We start from the raw sequence: 20,854 nt of genomic DNA, 5'->3' as shown, positions 1-20,854 counted from the left end.
CTCCACATTTGTTGTTTTCTGATTTTTTTGTGTGTGTGTGTGAGGAAGATTAGCCCTGAGCTAACATCTGTTGCCCGTCCTCCTCTTTTGGCTGAGGGGCTAACATCTGTGCCCATCTTGCTCTACTTTATATGGGATGCCACCACAGCATGGCTTGACAAGCAGTGTTTTGGTCCACTCCCGGGGTCCGAACCTGCAAACCCCAGGTCTCCACAGCAGAGCGTGCAAACTTAACCTCTCTGCCACTGGGCCAGCCCCTTTCTGAATTTTTGATAATAGGCATCCTAATGGGTGTGAAGCGGTAATTCATTGTGGTATTGATTTGCATTTCCCTAATAATTAGTGATGTTAAGCATCTTTTCATGTTCTTATTGGCCATCTGTATATCTTTTTTTGAGAAATGTTTATTCAAGTTTTTTGCCTATTTTTTAGTTGGATTGTTTTGTTTTTTGTTGTTGTTGTTGAGCTTTAGGAGTTTGTTATATATTCTTAATATTAATCCCTTATCAGATATGTGATACACAAATATTTTCTCCCATTCTGTGGGTTGCCTTTATACTCTGTTGATACTGTCTTTTGCTGCACAAAAGTTCTTAGTTTTGTTGAAGTCCAGTTTGTCTAATTTTGTTGTTATTACCCTTGGTTTTGGTGTCATATCCAAGAAATCATTGCCAAATCCAATTTCATGAAGCACTTCCCTTCTTTTCTTCTGAGAATTTTATAGTTTTAGGTCTTACATTTAGGTCTTTGATCCATTTTGGGTTAATTTTTGTATATGGTGTTAGGTAAGCCTCCAATTTCATTATTTTGCCTGTGGCTATACAGTTTCCCCAAAACGTTTGTTGAAAAGACTGTCTTTTCCCCATTGAATGGTCTTGGCACCATTGTTGAAAATCATTTAACCATATATGTGAAGGTTTATTTCTGGGCTTTCTATTCCATTCCATTTGTCTGTATGTCTGTCCTTATGCCAGTACCACGCTGTTTTTGTTATTGTAGCTTTGCAGGAAATGTAAGATCTCTAACTTTGTTCTTTTTCAAGATCATTTTGTTATTTGGGTTCCCTTTAGATTCCATATGAACTTTATGATGGATTTTTCTATTTCCACAAAAAAAAGTCATTGGGATTTTGATAGGGATTGCATTAAATCTGTAGATTGCTGTGGGTAATATTGACATCTTAACATTATTAAGTCTTCCAATCTATGAACATGGGATGGCTTTCCATGACTTCTCTTTTAATGAATAAGACCACTGAGGCACAGAGAGACATTCTAATTTCCAGCAAGTCAGTGTTGCATCAGGATTGTAATTTCCTGACTCAAGAACTGTGGTTTAAACCATTGGAATCCGTGCCATTGTGAAACTGGTTTTAATTTGATATGTCTTCATTGGCCTAGAGAGGGAAATGGCTGAGGGCTGGGACAGGGGGGTCTGGGTGTAGGAAGATTTGATAGGAAAGTAACTTGATTTAAGGTAACATAAAATTGTATTTTGAGGTTTTAAACTAGTTTTCTCTGCTTTCCCTTCCTTGAAGGAAAAAAAATCTGTTCTGTGCTCATTGCCCCAGAGAAGGCAGACAGCAAAAAATAATCTCCTTTACTTTGTGTTCCAAAAGCTAAAAGGAAAATTGGAGATTTTCTAGAGTAGAAAAAAGAGAAAAGTAACTTATGGGCAAAGAGCTTTAGCTAGAAATATGAAAATAGAAGAATTTCAAAACAGGAAATAGATACCCATTGGGATAGGGGAATGGGTGGGCAGGAGTGGAGAGGAAAATTTAATACCTATTCTTCTCAAACTTTAATACCTATTTCTCAAACTCTTCCCAAAAAATAGAAGAGGAGAGAACACTTCCAAACTTATTTTACAAGGCCAGCATTACCCTGATACCAAAATCAGAGAAAGACACTAAAGAAAAGAAGATGACAGGCCAATATTCCTGATGAACATTGATGCAAAAACCCTCAACAAAGTATTATCGAATCAAATTCCACAATACATGAAAACAATCGTATACCATGATCAAGTGGGATTTATTCTAGGGATGGAAGGATGGTTCAACATTCACAAATCAATCAATGTGATATACCACATTAATAGAAGGAAAGACAAAAATCATATGATCATCTCAATAGATGCATAAAAAGCTTTTGACAAAATTCAGCCCCAATTTGTGATAAAAACTCTCAACAAAATGGATAAGAGGAAACATACTGCAACATAAGTATGACTGTTGTATATGACAAGGCCACAGCTAACATCATAATGGTGAAAAGCTGAAAGCTTCACTCTAAGATCAAGAATAACACAAGGATGCCTACGCTCACTATTTCTATTTAACACTTTTTTTTTTTTTTTGGTGAGGAAGATTAACCCTGAGCTAGCATTCATTGCCAATATTCCTCTTTTTTTTTGCTGAGGAAAATTGGCCCTGAGCTAACATTCATGCCTATCTTCCTCTACTTTGTACATCGGACAACATGACAGCATGGCTTGATGAGCAGTGTGTAGGTCCATGCCTGGGGTCTGAACCAGTGAACCCTGGGCCACCAGGGGTGCATGCGAACCCTCCACTACTAGCGTGCAAACTCAACCACTATACCACCAGGCCAACACCTATTTAACACTTTTATTTAACTAAAAGTAATACTTTTATTTAACATGTAACTTTTATTTAACGTATATTGAAAGTCCTAGACAGAGCAGTTGGGCAAGAAAATGTTGAAATAAAAGGCACCCACATTGGAAAGGAAGAAGTAAAACTGTCTCTATGTGCAGATGTCAGGATATTATATGTAGAAAACCCTAAAGACTCCATCAAAAAACTATTAGAATAAACTAATTTATAAACTAATATATAAATTAATAAGCAAATTTAGTAAAATTGCAGGATATAAAATCAATATGCAACAATCAGTTGCATTTCAATACACTAAAACACTGTCAGAAAGAGAAGTTAAGAACACAATCCCATTTACAATTGCATCAAAAAGAATAAAATATCTAGGAATAAATTTAACCAAGGAGGTGAAAGATCTGTGCACTGCAAACTGTAAGATATTGATGAAAGAAATTGAAGACACAAATAAATGGAAAGCTATTTCATGCTCATGGATTGGAAGAAATAATATTGTTAAAATGTCTGTACTACCCAAAGAAATCTACAGATTCAATGCAATCCCTGTCAAAATTCCAATGCCATTTTTCACAGAAATAGAACAAACCTAAAATTTGTATGGAACCACAAAAGACCCTGAATAGCAAAAGCAATCTTGAGAAAGAACAACAAAGCTGGAGGCATCAGAGTTCCTGATTTCAAACTATATTACAAAGCTATATTAATCAAAACATTATGGTATTGGCATAAAAACAGACACATAGATCAATGGAACAGAATACAGGGCAAATACACCCATATACATAAGGTCAATTAATTTGTGACAAAGGAGCCAAGAATACTCAATGGGGAAAAGATAGTCTCTTCAATAAATGGTGTTGAAAGAACTGGACATCCACATGCAAAAGAATGAAACTAGACCTGTATCTTACACCATACACAAAAGCCAACTCAAAACAGGTTAAAGACTTGAATGTAAAACCTGAAACCATAAAACTCCTAGAAGAAAATATAGGGAGTAAGCTCCTTGACATTGGTCTTAGCAATGATTTTTTGGTTTTGATACCAAAAGCAAAGGCAACAAAAGCAAAAATAAACAGGTGTGACTACAGCAAACCAAAAAGCTTCTGCACATCAAAAGAAACCATCAACAGAATGAAAAGGTAACCTACAGAATGGGAGAAAATATTTGCAAACCACATATCCAATAAGAGGTGAATATCCAAAGTAAATAAAGAACTCATACAACTCAATAGCAAAAAAAACCCCACAACAATCTCATTAAAAAATAGGCTAAGGAACTAAATAGACATTTTCCCAAAGAAGACATACAAATGACCAACAGATGAATGAAAAGGTACTCACCATCACTAATCATCAGGGAAATGCAAATCAAAACCACAATGAGATATCACCTCATTCCTATTTGAATGTCTATTATAAAAAAGACAAGAGATAACAAATGCTGTTGAGGATGTGGAGAAAAGGGAACATTTGTGCACTGTTGGTGGGAGTGTAAATTGGTACAGTCACTAAGGAAAACAGTATGGAGATTCCTCAAGAAATTAAAAATAGAACTACCATATGATCCAGCAATTCCACTTCTGGGAATATATCCAAAGAAAATGAAAACACTATGTTGTTGAGATATGTGCACCCCCATGTTCATGGCAGCATTATTTACAACAGCCAAGACATGGAAACAATCTAAGCATCCACTGATGGATAAATGAATAAAGAAAATGTGATATATATATGTATATGTGTATACATATATATATGTATATATGTATATGTGTATACATATATATATGTATATACATAATGAAATATTATTCAGCCATAAAAAAGAATGAAATCTTGCTATTTGCAACAACAAGGATGGACCTTGAAGGCATTATGCTAAGTGAAAGAAGTCAGACAGAAAAAGACAAATATCTTATGATCTCACTTATATGCGGAATCTAAAAAAAAAACAAGCTCATAGACACAGAGAACAGATTTGCCAGAGGTGGGGGTGGAGAGTGGGTGAAATGGGAGAAGGTAGTCAAAAGGTACAAACTTCCAGTTACAAATAAGTTCTGGGGTTGTAATATACAGCATGGTGACTATAGTTAATAATACTGTATCGAGTATTTGAAAGTTGCTAAGAGAGTAGACCTTAAAAGTTCTCATCATAAGAAAAAAAAATTTTGTAAATATGTATAGTGATGGATGTTAATTAGACTTATTGTGATGGTCATTTCACAATATATACAAATACCAAATCATTATATTCTACACTTAAAACTAATATAATGTTCTCTGTCAATTATACCTCAACAAAAAAATCAAAAAAGAAAGAAAGAAAGAGTGCAGTTAGAAATGTAAAACAAAAAAAGACTGACCATATCATGTTTTGGTGAGGATGTGAAGGAATTGAATCTCTGATACAGTGCTGGGTGGGAATCTAAAATGGCACAGCGAACTTTGGAAAATAGCTAGAAGTTTCTCAAAAAGGTAAAGTTGCATCTACCATAAGATCCAGCTGTTCCCTTCCTAGGTATTTTCTCAAGAGAAAAGGAAACGTGTCCATTTAGAGACTTGTACATGAATGTTCATAGTAGCTTTATTTGTAATCACCAAAAACTGGAAACAATCTAAGTTTCCATCAAAGGTAATAGATAAATAAATTGTTATATTTCATATAATGGAATACTACTCAGATAAATTGGAATAAACTGTTGATACACACAACAAAATAGATAAATCTCAAAATAATTAACTTGAGTTAAAGACACCAGACAAAAGATAGTACATAGTGTAGATTCCTTTCTGTAAAACTCTTAAAAACTACAAATGTATTCTTTCAACATTAGCGTTCATCCTTTTTAGAATACTTCCCTGTTTTCTGGCACCACAAGATGCTACAGACTCATCTCGCATTCATCTTACACCTTCCCTGCCCCATCCCTGGTATCAACCGCTTCTCCACAGACCCCTGGTTTCTTTTCTAAGGATGTTGTTTAGAAACCAAGATCTGTGTGATAGATGTCCTCATTGTTATTTAGGCATCATGACTTTTAGATTCTCTCAAAGGATAAAAGCAACTTCTTAACCAGATATACCAGAAAGGCTTGAGAATAATTATAATATTGCTAATTTTCTTACACTTTTGCTAATATCATATATTAATACAATATTTGAATCTTTCATATGATCTAAATATATTTTTATAAAATTATGTCTTTTGCATATGTATTTATTGATGGAAAATGCCTGCTATATATTATAATTGGCAAAATAAGTCCTCCCTGTCAAAATGATAACCCATTGAGGTTATTTTCTGTCAGAAAAAGTCTGACATAATTTCTCCATTCAGTTCATAGAGAAGCCCAGGATGGCGAGGCCATGAGTCTTACTGCTATGTGCAAGTAGATAGAATTGACAAGGACAAACAAAAGAAAGGCCTGCTCCATTTCCAGCCAAGACCAGAGGGATGATGGAAAGGAGAAGAGAGAGGGAATGAGAGAGCAAAGCTATCAGCCATGCATCTCTCAATTTCTTCTGGTGAGGCTTAGGCTAGAAGATTAGATAAACTGAGGATAAGGCTGAAGATAGAGTCCTTAGGTTACGCTCTCATCAGAATAACTGATGTGGTATAGCCTGGACAGTCAGAGGGAATGCTGAGTCTTCCTGAGATGTGTTCAGTCTCCATTTAGCCTAGATCATGAGTTGAGAGGAGGGCTGTCCACTCTCAACTGCAGCCGAAGTTGAGAGTGGACTGCCAGATGCAGTGGCCATGCATGAATCTGCAGTCAGTGGGAGCCATGGTGAAGCTGAGTCAGGCTGGGAATACTACTGGGCCTGAATCAAGCTGAGAAAGAACGGATCACACGTTATATCAGCAACACCGGGCAAGTTGCACCAGGTGGACAGAGGCTACACTCTGAAGACCAAGGGAAGGAAGAAACAGAACACCAGAGGGCACTGACTCTCTCCTGCCACAATGTAGGAACATAAATCCCCCTCTCCCCATATATTTTCTTTCCATACAGAGAAGGAAGTGGGGGAAGGATGGAGGAGCATTTGAGAATTTGAACATATTGATCTCAAGGAAAGATTATTTACTAAGAGGCTGTTTAAATTATTGAAGGAGTTTAAGTCAGAACTGTACTGGATGTTTAGTTAATTTGTTTATCAGCTTCCCTGTGAGTATTGTCTCACGAGAATGGCAGATTAGTTATCAACAAATTAAAGGCTTTGCATTTTTTTCTACACATTTGAGTTGTAGAATAAAGGAAATTTTGAGATTATTCTGTATGATGATTATTGCTCTTAGGTTAGAGATACGACAAAAATGTCCCAAGAAGAGGCTGGCTAGAATTACCTTGGTAAGATCACTGCAGCTGAGCATCTGTTTTTAGCTTTGCTCTATAGACAATTTTATTAACACTCCCAGAATTAAGCAAGTTCAGATTTGTTTCTATGCATCATCCATATATTAACTTGTAAGGAATGACGCTATATGAATTTATGAGAACAAGAGCTGCCAAAAAGACTAATTCTCATCCATTGGTCATTGGACCTATGTTATTTGTCAATAGGTTTCTTAATTCCAACAACCAGAGCAAGGAGAGTTAGTCAGGTATAGGATGTTGATGGCTTTGTCATCCATCTGTGATAGCCTGATGCACACCTCTCTGGTGGAGGGAATTTCCTATCTTGGATATAATATCTTCTTGCTGGTTTGTTTCAATCATTAGGCTTCAGGCATGACACTAGTCAGTGATCTTGAATCTGGCTGAACCTTAGAATTGCCTGTGGAGCTTATTAAAAATACAGATGGCCAGGCCTCATCCACACCTAATGAGTCAAATCTCCAGGAGCTTCGGCAATTGTGTTAAAGTTTTACAGGAGATTCTGGCTCATGCTCATTAGTGAGAGTTGAGAACCTCTGAACCAAACCTTTGCACTTGGGTTTCAGCATTTACTAGAGGCTCAAATTGTTGGTGATGGATTCTATACTTCTCTTCTGGGTTGACTGAAATAAGATTCTGCACAGGGAGGCAACACTCTCTTCCTCAATAATAATCCTACATAGAGATGCTCATACTAGAAGGCAGATGAGTCGTGAGTACATTCCCAGAATTCCTGTAGAGTTCTGGAGTTGGTCAAGGCAGATGTTTGAAGAGTGAATAATAGCAACAACAATGATAGCCAATTACATTGAGAAAAACATTTCCTCGGGTCAGATCTGGTGTTTGACAGACTAATAATTGGTTCCTAGGATACATTTTCTTATTCTTCCTTTTAGTACTAGACTACATTCTCCAGATTCCTTGCCTTAAATTTGTCCTTGTCACTAAGTTCTGGCCAGTGTGATGTGAGCTAAAGAAATGTGAGCAAATTCCTAGCCATGTTCTCTTCAGAGGAAGCTGGCTTGCCTTTACCTTTTTCCATTCCTATACACTGGGATGCAGATCCATGGTGAGCTGGCTGCAGCCAACTGGACAAAGACAACACCTTAGAGCTGAGAAATGGTGGCGTGGCAATATGGAAGGAACCCTATCCCTTCAATGATCACAGGAGCAGAGCCACCTTCCCACCCTGGACAAGTTGCCTCCCCCTGGATGGATACATAAGAGAGAAATAAACTTTTATTTGTTCGAGGTACCATATTTTAGGAATCTTTGTTGTATCAGATTCATCAGTACCTGAATTATGACAGAAGGCTACAGGACCAGTAGTCTCAGATATTCACCTACTTGTTGAATTCCTTTCACTATAACCTTCTCCAAAATGCTGGGGTCAGGATTTCAACAAATGAGACACTAACAGACTTTCAATGTCCATTTATCTAAAGATTCAGCCTAATATCTTTAAGTCAGAGTAGATTAGGCAACCATATCTCTTATCGAGTGTTCAACAACCTGTTAAAGATTAACAAGGGAATGTGTGCCATTGAAACTGAGACCTAGGTCTGTCTCCCTCTGCCATCTCTAGATATACTCCTTCAGACACCCTCAGCTCATACAGGCATAGAAGATATGAAGGCACAGATACTGGACAACATTCACTGATGACTTAGTTCCCATGTGCTAACAATGCCCCTTAAAGTTGCCCTTTACTGACATAAGTCTTATTCCTGGTATAGAGGCCTCTTCATGTTCAGTCCTTGTTTTCATGTTCTCTCTCTACTCTCAGCCTGGAAAAATACCTCTTTCTCTTACTCTTGTTTTCTCCTTGAAATTCCTCCCTTTCATATTCTTAATGTCCACCCCTCCATAGACGTGCTCTATTTTGATATTTACTTTACAAACTTCTAGTCCAATATCCATAATAGATTTTGCTTCATGAAATCCCCAAAATTGGCTGCTGTTTTCTCTGCTCAGGCACTACTACTAGAGCATATATTGAAGTGGTATATTGCTTGTACTTAGTTACAATCAATATATTTTAATAAGAGAAGGAAGGTAATCTTCGACAATTGAATGTCAAATATCGACGTTGAAGTAAGGGTTAAGTAAGCACATTTGTATATATACTTATTATCATTGTCTATAATAATATATGACTGTATATAATATGAATGTCCTTGTTCTCTTGAAGTTTATATTCTAGTGGTTGGAAAATGTAGTCTCAGTATCCAATCTTGTAATTAGGCATGTGTGTGGTGATGGATTGTAATTACTATTTGGGTGGTGAACATGAGAACATGATGTAATCTATGCAGAAATAGAAGTATAATGATGTACCCTGAAATTTATACAATCTTGTAAACCAATGTTACCACAATAAAAAATAAAAAAGAATCCAATCTTGTGGAAAAGTTGTTCCTAAATTCAAAATCTCATTTGGATAAAGCCTATTTTACTTCTTGTTTTGAGAGGACTAGAGTCACTCTTAGGAGGCTCTAAGTTACTAGAGCTGTCTCCTTTGATCTCTTAAGAAGAACTTGATATTGTTTACCAGTTTCTACAATCTTTTGACCATGAAAACTAGGGCAGAATATTTATCTCATACTCAATGCAAGTTACAGAATGCACCAAATCCAATGAGTAAGGGATGAGCCATTTCTTTCTTATGCTTATATAGATGTGATAGTTGATAGATGTCAAAATCCTTCTGTCTCAGACATGTGAAAGATCCAACTTAGGGAAAGGAAAAAAAAGAAAGATTTACATAAAATGTGTGATCTCATTGCTGATCCTAAGTTGTATGTAATCAGGACAAATGACAGAGCCTATCTCTGGGCAAAAAGTGGACAGAGAATACGACTCCTTTGCCTGTGACACAGGGTTACGGTGACTAGCAATAAAAGAGTACATGAAAACACTTTGAAATCTTTATATGTATTATAGAGAAAATATAGTATGAGGTATTATGACTACTATGTATATTATAATGTTAGAACAAGAGTTCTTATAGGCTCTGAGTTAATCAGAAACATTAATTCAATTTTGCGCCAAAAATATGCAGGGGCAAATGAATAGGGTTCAACTTGGCATCATCAATTTTCTTCAACAAGGAGCAGCACCAGGGTTAGTTGCAAGCTTTCGTTCTATATGTTATTTAGAATAACATCCTCCTAATGTTATTTGAGAATGTTGTGCTAGAATAGAGGGGATAGGAGCAACCATGTTCTCTGCTTATTAGACTATACTCTTCAGCTCTTTACTTATTCAAAAACATCATCTACATCATAAATTTTCAAAGGAGAATACCGATTGGATTTATTTTGGTTAGGAAACAAACGCTGTGTCTATTTTTTTTCTTACTCTTGCAAATGCCGTTGCCTACATTCTTTCACTGCATAACTAAAATTTAAAATTAATGTTACATCGCCTCCTCACACCCATTAGGATACTAACAACTAACAAGTGTTGGTGAGGATTGGAAAAATTGGAATCCTCGTGCACTACTTGTTGGAATCCAAGATGGTATAGCTGCTATGGAAAAGAGTGTGGTGGTTCCTCAAATAATTAAAAATAGAATTATCGTATTACCCACCAATTTCACTTCCAGGTATACATCCAAAAAAACTGAAAGCAAGGACCAAAACAGATATTGGTACATCCATGTTCATAGCAGCATTATTCACAATAGCCGAATGGTGAAAGCAACACAAGTGTCCAGTGATGGATGAATGGCTAAACAACATGTGGTGTATACATTTGATGGAATATTATTCGGCCTTAAAGAGGAAGGAAATTATGATTCATGCCACAGTGTGGATGAAACTTGAAGACATTATGCTAAGTGAAATAAGCTAGTCACAAAAGGACAAATATTGTATGGTTCCACATATATGAGGCCCCTAGGGTAGTCAAATTCATAGAGACAGAAAGTAGGATGGTGGTTGCCAGGGGCTGAGGGGAGGGATGAAAGGGGAGTTATCATTTAATGGGCACAGAGTTTCTTTTTGCAAGATGAAAAATTTCTAGAGATGGTTGGTGGTGACGATTGCACAACAATGTGAATGCACTTAATGTCACTGAACCGTATGCTTAAAAAGGGTAGATTTTATACTATGTATATTTTACCACAATTTTAAGAAATTAATTGTATATCATCTCAAGGGACGCTAACATAAAGAATAAATTGTGAAGTGAGTAAGGTATGGACAATATTCATCTTATTAGTTTAGTATTATTGACGAGGGAGTGCTAATGGAGATTGGACAATAATATTTTGAAATCTTACAATGAGTGAAGCTGAAAATTATGGTTTTGACTTATCTTAGGAAATCTAGTGGGTAGAGGCCAGGATCTGGATTTCTTATGCTATATTAGATGAGAGGAACATTCTGTAAATAATCTTTGTTCTGTTTCCATAACTCTAATTCTGGAATGTGTATGGATTAGATCATTTATCTCGAGAGAAGGATACATTATGATTATTTCATGCTTTAATTATTATACTATACCATACTGCCATAAATATATTGTATGTTGTATAACCCCAAGATAGATGAGACGAACATGGTCCAGATGAGATCGTCCATAGCATGTACCCAGGCTAGCCTATGTGCTGAACTTGTTCAACTGATGTATAGGAGACTAGCTTTTAGAGGTTGTCATGGAGATTCCCAAAATTTGATGGGATCCTCATTCACTCAGGCATTAAAATTAAAATCTCTGAGCTTCTGAGTAAAGAGTGGTATCTAGAAGCTTGATTTTCTGGTATCCTTTTCTTAGTCACTGAAATGGGGTCTGGAAGCCCTTGGCCCTAGGCCGTTATTTACGTCAACTGATTATAAATTAGGACCTTAGCTCTGAGTCTGAAGACAAGAATAGGGAATGGGGAGGAGATGAGCAGTTTGGATTGCAACGAAATGTGCAAGCATAATAGACACTCTCCCCACCATCCCCCATCACTACTCCTTATCCCATTTTCAATAAGTTATAGGGAATAGTGATTAAAAGATATTAAGAAGTTTCATGAACAAAGGGAGAGAAATTATTACCTAAACTGGACAGATAGACATCCTTTATCATACTGATTCTCCAGCCTTTTTTGAAAGTGGAATATTCTCACATGAAGCCACATCTACTGGATAGTGAGGAAAGAAGGAATAAATGTGACTATGCCAGAACCTGAGGAATTGTTTGTAGTTTTGTGAACAGTGTTGTCTAAGCTAAAGCAAAGATATGGGAATACACAAAAGTAGCATTGGATAATTGAAAAGTACTTTGGGGAGTTTGCTATCCTGAACATTTAGATATTTGTCCTGAGATGTCTCCTATAAGAATCTACACCTTTATGTCCCCATGAGTATTGTGTTGTGTAGAAATAACAGAACAAGTGGAATAGCTGCAAACATAGCACTAGAAAGACGAATTGCATAATTTCTCAAGGAGCTTTGAGTTCTTTCTGTTTCAAATTGTGTCAGAGATAAAGATAATTCCAAACCCAGAAACCCCTCATAACCATACCAGAGACACTTTGCTAGGTCAAGGCCATTTATTATTTCTACTGAACTAGAGATTCCAATGAATATAACTTTAGAACACTCTTCAGGCAACCATTTCCTATTCCTCTTGGTGCTAGTCAGCCTATCACTGCAGGCATTCATCCTCATAACACATCCAAAACGTGCTAAATTACATGACCTCTTTGAAACCACATCTCAGTGCACTATCTGTGAACCTAGCCCATGTTGCCTTTGCATGGTGTCAGGGGAAGAAGGGAGGGAGGCGGATGATTAAAATGAATGGGATCAAAATTACCATTCTCAATTTTGACCTATAAGGTCAGTATGGAGAGGGTTCTATCCTTCCACTCTAACGTCTTAGAAAATACTCTTCTAGAATGGTGGGGGGAAGATACCTTCCTGGTGGATGATGTTTTTCTGCTAGTCAGATATTACCTGAAGGTCATTTACATGATCAGGAATAATTTCTTGGATATCATTTTGCCATCGACACGTGATAAGGGCATATCCTTGCCTGTAAAAAGATTCATATTCACAGTATGACATCTTGACTCCTGCTGTTAAATTGCAATACACTCCTTCTATTAGTTTCTTGCTCCTGTGACATTTCTTAACTCCATTCTTACATGGCACATATATGTTGTGACAGATCTTTTGCACCTTCTCATATGCTACTTGGAGAAAGAAATGTTCTTTCCTACAATACAACCTGTTGTGAACATTTTTCATCTTGATTTCGTCATTACAGTACTCCGGATCAGATAATGGTCTTCCAGGCTGAATGATGACAGTCTTTTGGAAATCTTCTTTGGTAGGTGGTTTGGTAGGCCCTGTAGCAAATAATTCCTCCAAATAATCTTCAAATTCTTCTGCTTCTGTATCTGATAAATCATAATATTTAAAAGCCCTTTGAAACTGCGGTGGCTGCAGCAGCAGGAGCAGCAGAGGCAGGAGCTGTGTGGTGATCAGAGTCCGCATATTTTCCTGCGGGGAATGTAAGAGATAAGGACATGGGTTCTACTGTGATACCGTGCCTGCTTCTAATCCTGCGCAGGGTCCATTTCTACCACCTATTGCTGTTCTGAGCTCTAAGACTTTGGATCATTTTAAAATTGACAACTCAGAATCTATTTAATTACCTCTGAAATATCGACTAAAAAGTGACCTTACTAGGCCTATAGTCAGTCTAGAGGCTGTGGATAAGAGAAGGAAAAGTGAAGGAGGGAAGGAAAAAAAAGGAGAAAGGGAGAGAAAGATGAGGGAGAGAAGGAAACAAGGAAGGAATGAGGAAGAGAGCAAGGGAGAGATGAAAGGCGGGAGGGAAGGAGAAAGGAGGTCAAGTTAGCAGTGAGGAGAGAGAAAGAGGCAGAGAGGAAGCTCACATGCTCCCTCTATCTGGAGCAAACGCATCCGTTCCCTTCTTAGGAGTTAAGAACTTGCACGGGAAAAAACCATCAGCGATCCACCCTCCCCTCATTAGCATCTTACTGTTATGAGGAAAATTCTTTATCTTATAACTTTCTCCTCTTGCTCACCTCTGACCACAGATGCCCTTGGAGAAGGGATCAAGCAAGGTACTTAGGGTCAAATGAATACTATATGCTGAGCTTCTTTGTGTGTATGCTGTTCCCACTACCCATTGCCTGGAATTGCTGGGTCCATTTTGCCTCCTACTCTGCCTCCTCTTACCACTCAGAAGATTTCTTCCACTAAGGGGCATCACTTACCTTGTGTTTTTTTCATTCTTTTTTTTCCTCTTAGCCTTCATGCTTTCTGCTATGATCAGGTTTTCACATCCCTAAAACTCTCTCCTTCCTGGAGAGACTGCTATTCCATGGCCTCCATGAGTGGAGTCTCTCTTCCTCTCTCCTATCTGCGATTATGGTAACCTCATCGTCAGAGATTCCATAGTCATTACATTACTTTCCTCTCTGTGTGTCTCCATGTCTATTCACTCCGCAGTAGGCTGCACTATTTCCCTAATACTTTAAATCTGTATGAGCAAGTGTCTTTGCTACACAAATGTGTAAAACCGGGTAGATGACTTACATTTTTTAAAAATTGTATCACTTTAAAAAGAAATGAAAATATTCAGTTTGGTATATATTGATGAAGCACATTATTATTATGCTTCATGGTAATTATGGGAAATTATCTTTTTAAAAATGTCCTTACAAGAGCCTGAGCAGTAGTAACATATGTCCCAGGAATTGTGCCCAATTGCTAGACATCAGGGCACAGTCTACTCCTTAGTGGAAAGTGTCATCTTTCATAGACGACTCTTGAGCCTACTTATCATTTTTCATTCCAATTTCAAATCTGACTGTTAATCATTAATTCTCCAAGGATGGCTTTTTTCCCTCAGAGAAAGGCAAGTACCTTAGGTGTACTGGAGAGCAGGTTTCCAGCCCTATCTTTGCTCATGGCCTCCTTATATTATCCAGTCCTTGTGTTGTCTGTGCTTCAGAGCATGGATGTTCCAAGGGCTGGGCTGAAGAGATCCTGACACTAGTGATATTGACCTCCCCTAAGAGTACAGGAGCTTGGAGTAGGAAAGGAGAAGAACAAGTTTGAGCAGTGAGATAAATACATTCTTGGAGTCACCCTAAAATAAAAATAATAAACAATAATGGCCGACATAATGAGCAATTATGTGTCAAGCACTATACATACATTGTCGTCATCATCCAAACAATCTTATGATAAAGATATTATTTTTAGTATTGTTTTTGTCTTTATCGTAATTGGCATCTCTTTGTGAAGGGAGGTTGCTTGAAATCTTATGTCAGATCTGGCAAAATCCTCGTTCAAGCCCAGGTCACAAGTCTGTCCGATTTCCACATCTCTTTTCTTAACTGCTATTCCACGGCCTCCATCAGTACAGTTTCCCTTCCTGAGTGTAGACTGTACCTCCTCCTCTAGGCTGTCTTCGTAACTCTGTGAGAAGAGACCAACAGAGACCACCAAAGTGGCCAGTACTAGAATTGTCTTTGAGCTGCTAGAGTGCTGTGATAAACTGGTCCACATTCCATAAAACCTAGCTGTGCTGTTACAGAAACAGTTTCCTGGGTTGTTACTCTACTGTGCTCTTGGTATAAAAGAAGTCCTCCTGTAAGGCAACCTGAGTGATTCTTTAATCCTGGTGACCCAGAGACCCTGACCTACACAGAGGTGGAGATGGTGAGCCTCTGATTCCAGATTGGATCCAAGTTTGTATATATGTGAGTAGAAAAGTTCAGAGAACGGCAGAGTTAACGAAAGGTAGATGTTGGAGGCACACATCAGAAAGTGGAGAGAATAGGAAAACTCAAGATAGGAAATCAGAGAATAGGACAGGAAAGAACAAAATGCTCTAAATGCTGATGTGAGATTGGGCACTCTTGGTGCAACCGTGTCCATAAGCCATTCCTTCCATCTCTGCTTTCACACTCTCATCAGTCTCCTCCAGGGACTCTCTTCAGAAGAGTGACCCCATTGCGACAGTCCAGGGAGCCCAGCACACATCCCCATAAATGAGAACCTGGGGCCTCTGGGACATATTGGGCTGGAGACAACAGGACTGCATGTGCATGGACAGCAGAGTTCAGGCTCCTGTGGCCCTTCTAACCTGTTGAGGATACGCACCAGGGCCTGCCTGCTCAGGACACCTCTTCATTTTTTATATCCTCAAACTTATTAATCCTTTATTTATGAATTCAACTTATGGTTTTGTGCTTCTCAAAATCCTTTCTCACCCTGAAAGTATATGCATTTTCACTTACACTCTATTCTATTACTTTTATGGATTTTTCTTTGATTTAAGTCTTTTATCCGTCTGGAATTTATTTTGAAGTATAGTGACAGGTGGGTTTTTTTCACATGGTTTAGATGTAATCCCAGCATCAATTATTTGGGCAACAAAATCCATTCTCTCACCGCTCATTTAAAGTACCTTATATATTAAATAACTCTGTTTCTGAACTGTCTATTGTGTTTTGATGATAGGTTTATCTATTCATGTGCCAATAATATGCTTTTACTTATTACCATTTTGTAAAACATTTTAATATCTAGTAAAGCAATGCACATTCATTCCTCCTCTTATTCAAAAGTTTAGTCCAGAGACAGAACAGAAAGTAGATTAGTGGTTGCCTGGGGCAGAGGGTAGAAATGGAGAATAACAGTAAATGGGTGAGAGAGACAGACAGACAGAGAGATAGACAGGGACAGAGACAGAGACAGAGACAGAGACAGAGACAGAGACAGAGAACACAGAACAGATAGTGTTGAAAAGAGCTCATGTAATGTTTCTCAAGTTTGTTCCTGGTAACCTCACACAGCAGAACCCCCTGACCTACCTGTGGAATGTAGACTCTTTGGGTTTTCATCAGACCTCATTAATCAAAGTCTCTGTGAATAGCCCCAGAAATTTGCACTTGAAACAAAATCACAAGGTGATTCTTAGCCCACTAAAGTTTGGAAGCACCTTCTTAGTATATATAAAAATGTACTTTATGATACAGAAAACACCCCCAGACAGTGGGGAAAGTGTTAAGCCTTTTCAGTAAACGTTTTTGGAAGGAGAGTGAGAGGAATTGCTTCCACGTTTTGGTTATTGTGAGGAATGCTTCTTTGAACATCGGTGTACAGATATCTGTTAAGGGTCCTACTTTTCCTCTCTGCCTTTAAACTTGCGTGGGAAGGTTAGGGCAGCTTATAGATTTATAGGCTGGGAAGGGCCTGAATGAGGTTGTCTGTCCAGGGCTTCTCCTCCTAAAATGCAGCTCCTGAGACCCAGATCAGGACTCTATATTTAACTACAGTTGAAAAGAAAAAAGATTGAGATGAGTCATATGCCCCTTAGGTAGATGACTATTTATTTCAGAGTGATTATTAAGTGGTATTTTAAAAGTAAATTGCTTGTTTAAAAAGAAAAAGCGAAGTTTTTAACAGAGCTTACAATGAGGCATCAATGGACAATGATCACATAATAATGACATAGACTCAATCACAAAAGAAAAAACTAAAATTGTATCTTTCAAATTGGTAATGATTATATTACCTTACAAACTCAGTGCTGGTGAGAATGTGATAAGGTGGGCAATGTAAAACAGATTAGAAAACTGAATAGAAAAACTGATTAGAACGAAAAACTTGGCAAATATAACAAAAAGCTTTAAAAAGCTGATACTTCTCCCCCAGTTTTAATAGTTAGAATTCTAAGCAGCAATAATTTATATGGAAATATAGACAGCAAGTTTTACTTAACAGAGACAAAAATTTGAAAATATAAATATCCAAAAATTATGGGAAAGGTTAAATTGAGTCTTATATGTGCGTAGTAATGATAAAAACACTACAACAATAATAACCAATACGAGCTAATATTTGAGATAGTCAGTGTTCTACATTCATAGAGTTATATATACTTAGAATAGATTATTTTCCAGAACTTGCAAATATATTAATCAATGAAATTTTAGAGATATGGAATATTTTTAATATTATAGTAGTAGGACTGTCTGGTTACAACGACAGAAGTACCAAACAAATTAACTGAAACACAGGATAAACTATATTGACTCACAAGAGGTAGAAGTCCAAGAGGCACAGCAGGATGAAGAAATTAAATCCTTCACTAGATTCTTATTTTCCCACTCTCTTGCTCCACTCTGCTTTCTACACTAACTTCATTCTCATGCTGGGTCTCTCCGTGTAATGGCAGAGAAAATCATTGTCACTTTTATAGCCTATGTTTAGGGTCACAGTAGGAAGTGCCATCCTCTCCCACTTTCATGCAACACGGAAAATAATTTTTCCAATTGGCCTTGCTTCTGTCACACGAATAAATCCAGGGATGTGGAGTCCTCTGATTGGCCAACCCTAAGCTCATGCCCTTCTTTGAGAAGTAACGGCAAAACCACACAATTAAAACGCCAGGAGAACTCCAATTGCTGACAGAGGGTTGTTCCCAAACACAAAAAAGGAATGGAGACTAAATGCAAAAGTAGCAAGTGTCCATTACAAATGGTTGGGGAAAAATCAAGACACTAAACTATACCTATAACATGATCCCAATTAATGGAAATACAGATTATCTCATAATCTATACAGAGGGTGGGGAGAGGGGAGACCAAAACAAAACCTTAATAAACTGTTATTTCTGAATGGTTGATTTTTTGTTGTTATCTTTGAAGTTATCTATTTTTAAAATTTAAAATAAGTAATGCTAAAGAAGTGTCACTTAAAAAATGGATTTTTAAGATCTGGTTTGGGCACGTTCTTAAATATTAAGTGCCAATTTTTCAGAATGCTGCATTTTGCTATCAGTGATCTCCCACTTTTAATCAGCATCAGGAAAAGTCAGTTCCTTAATTTGAGTGGTTGAACAAAGATAGATACTAAAAATTCAGTCCTTAGAATTAGACTTACCTTTGTAAGTAAATCCCAGAGTATCTCTTAGTTAAATCAGTAAGAAAAATACAGGCTTTAACCAGCTTCAAATTTATACTTTTCACAAACATTTATAGGCAATATTTATGCCTCAGACCTTCTCACCCATAACCAATCTGAGAATGGTGTCAGGTTGAGAAAATCTGAAGAAAAATGTGATCCTTGTGGGTCAGATGATGATCAATGAGTTCACTGAAATTCGTGTCTTTTGCTCAGTTTAAGACATTTCTTCCCCTTAGGGCCACTGTAAAGACTTGAGTATCTGAGCTTATAGAAACACACAGAATAGATGTACACAAAATAAGAGTTACTCAGTAACTAAAAATCAACCTTCAGAGCACAAATGTAGAGTAATTTTAGCATCTTATTTTGCAAAAGGAGTCAAGCCAGCTCTAGGATGACAGAAATGTCTTCACAATTGATTGCAATTTTCTGTAAATTTATATTTACCCATGCCTTGTTTAATTTTTTTATTGTATAATTCTACAAATTTTTTAAATATCTGCTACATTAATATCTGCTATTTTTTTCTGTAGTGTTCATGTGGGTTTAGAAGGTATAGACCAAGATATGGCCACTGGTTTGGTTTGAGTTCATAATTTGATCCTTCTTAAAGATCAGGAATAGCAGGAAAATAGAAGTTTGGAATATATTAGGGTAGAATATCTCATAGATTTTCTTGGGAAAAGGAAAATAAATCCAGTGAGACAATGAACTCTATATTAAGGGAAAATAACATAGATTCCAACGTTCATACCACATACACGCACACACACACACTCCTCAATGTATGATGGGCTAAAGACCAAAGTAAAATTTTAAAAACAACATTAAGGATATTGATACAAGTATAGTAGAATTTTCTTCATAAATTTGGAGTTAGTGAGGAATGTCTTTATTAAACAAAACAAGAGCACAGGCATGAAGAAAAATATTGAAAGACTTGATTACACACACATAGACTGAATTACATAACCATATATATGAATACACAGAAAATCTCACCAAAAACAAATAACAGGATAATAATCTCTAATGGCAAAAGACACCAAAGATAAATTTTAAAAACCAACAACAGCTTGGAAAAAAATACTTTCAAAACATGTGCAGTGCGGGCCAGCCCCGTGGCTTAGCAGTTAAGTGCCCGCGCTCTGCTGCTGGCTCCCGGGTTTGGATCCCGGGCGCGCACCCGATGCACCGCTTCTCCGGCCATGCTGAGGCCACGTCCCACGTACAGCAACTAGAAGGATGTGCAGCTATGACATACAACTATCTACTGGGGCTTTGGGGGAAAAAAATAAATAAAATTAAAAAAAAAAAACGTGCAGTGCAAAATTGCTTCTCAAATTCAGGTGCAAGAAAAGTGTGAATTTCTTTTCTAAATCCAACATATCTGCACCAAAACCTCAACTCTCAAGGGTGGCAGCAAAATTTAACTCAGTTTTTATTGTAGGTGTCTTCCACCTTTCTCACATAATTAGAAAAATCAAAGTATCTGAATTTTTCCTGGGAAAACAGCAAGTTCAAGTCTTTGTATGTGGATGTTGATTAGCATCACCACAGTGTCTCTTTCTGTTATAAATTGTCTGAATATTGAACAGTGTTGTTTTTCCCTCACCTTTCAGATAGCTAAAAATTTTTAAATTTAACACAAAGCCTTTACCATCCCTTTGAGCCATCAAGAGCCAAAAGTATGACATCTTGTTTTATAGAAGTAACTTCTCTTCCAATATTCTACAGCAATAAAAACAAAATGCCAGTTTGTCCCTTAACAAAGTATTATTTCCTATGAAATCTGCACTCAACCCATGCATTTCTTAGCTTCTGCATTGCTAACTATAGATGACCATTATGAGTGCAACTCTGCCATGATATATCTACTTTTCTAC

The 20,854-nt window shown here is 37.2% G+C and overlaps 1 protein-coding gene across 1 annotated transcript; it reads right to left on the bottom strand.

Moving 5' to 3' along the window:
* Positions 1 to 12,953: 12,953 nt before the first annotated feature.
* RNASE9 (ribonuclease A family member 9 (inactive)) lies at positions 12,954 to 13,511 on the bottom strand. Its single transcript, XM_004421951.3, has one exon. The coding sequence runs from the start codon at positions 13,509 to 13,511 to the stop codon at positions 12,954 to 12,956; it is 558 nt and encodes a 185-aa protein (XP_004422008.1).
* Between the last annotated feature and the right edge of the window lie 7,343 nt (positions 13,512 to 20,854).

Source organism: Ceratotherium simum, chromosome 3 (genome assembly GCF_057802395.1).
Source record: "Ceratotherium simum simum isolate JZ-2026a chromosome 3, ASM5780239v1, whole genome shotgun sequence".
Taxonomy (NCBI): Eukaryota; Metazoa; Chordata; class Mammalia; order Perissodactyla; family Rhinocerotidae; genus Ceratotherium; species Ceratotherium simum.
This window is presented reverse-complemented; position numbering and strand designations above follow the sequence as displayed.

What these genes read in the sequence shown, in the direction of transcription:
- RNASE9 (XM_004421951.3), bottom strand. Translation starts at nt 13,511, where the DNA reads ATGCGGACTCTGATCACCACACAGCTCCTGCCTCTGCTGCTCCTGCTG.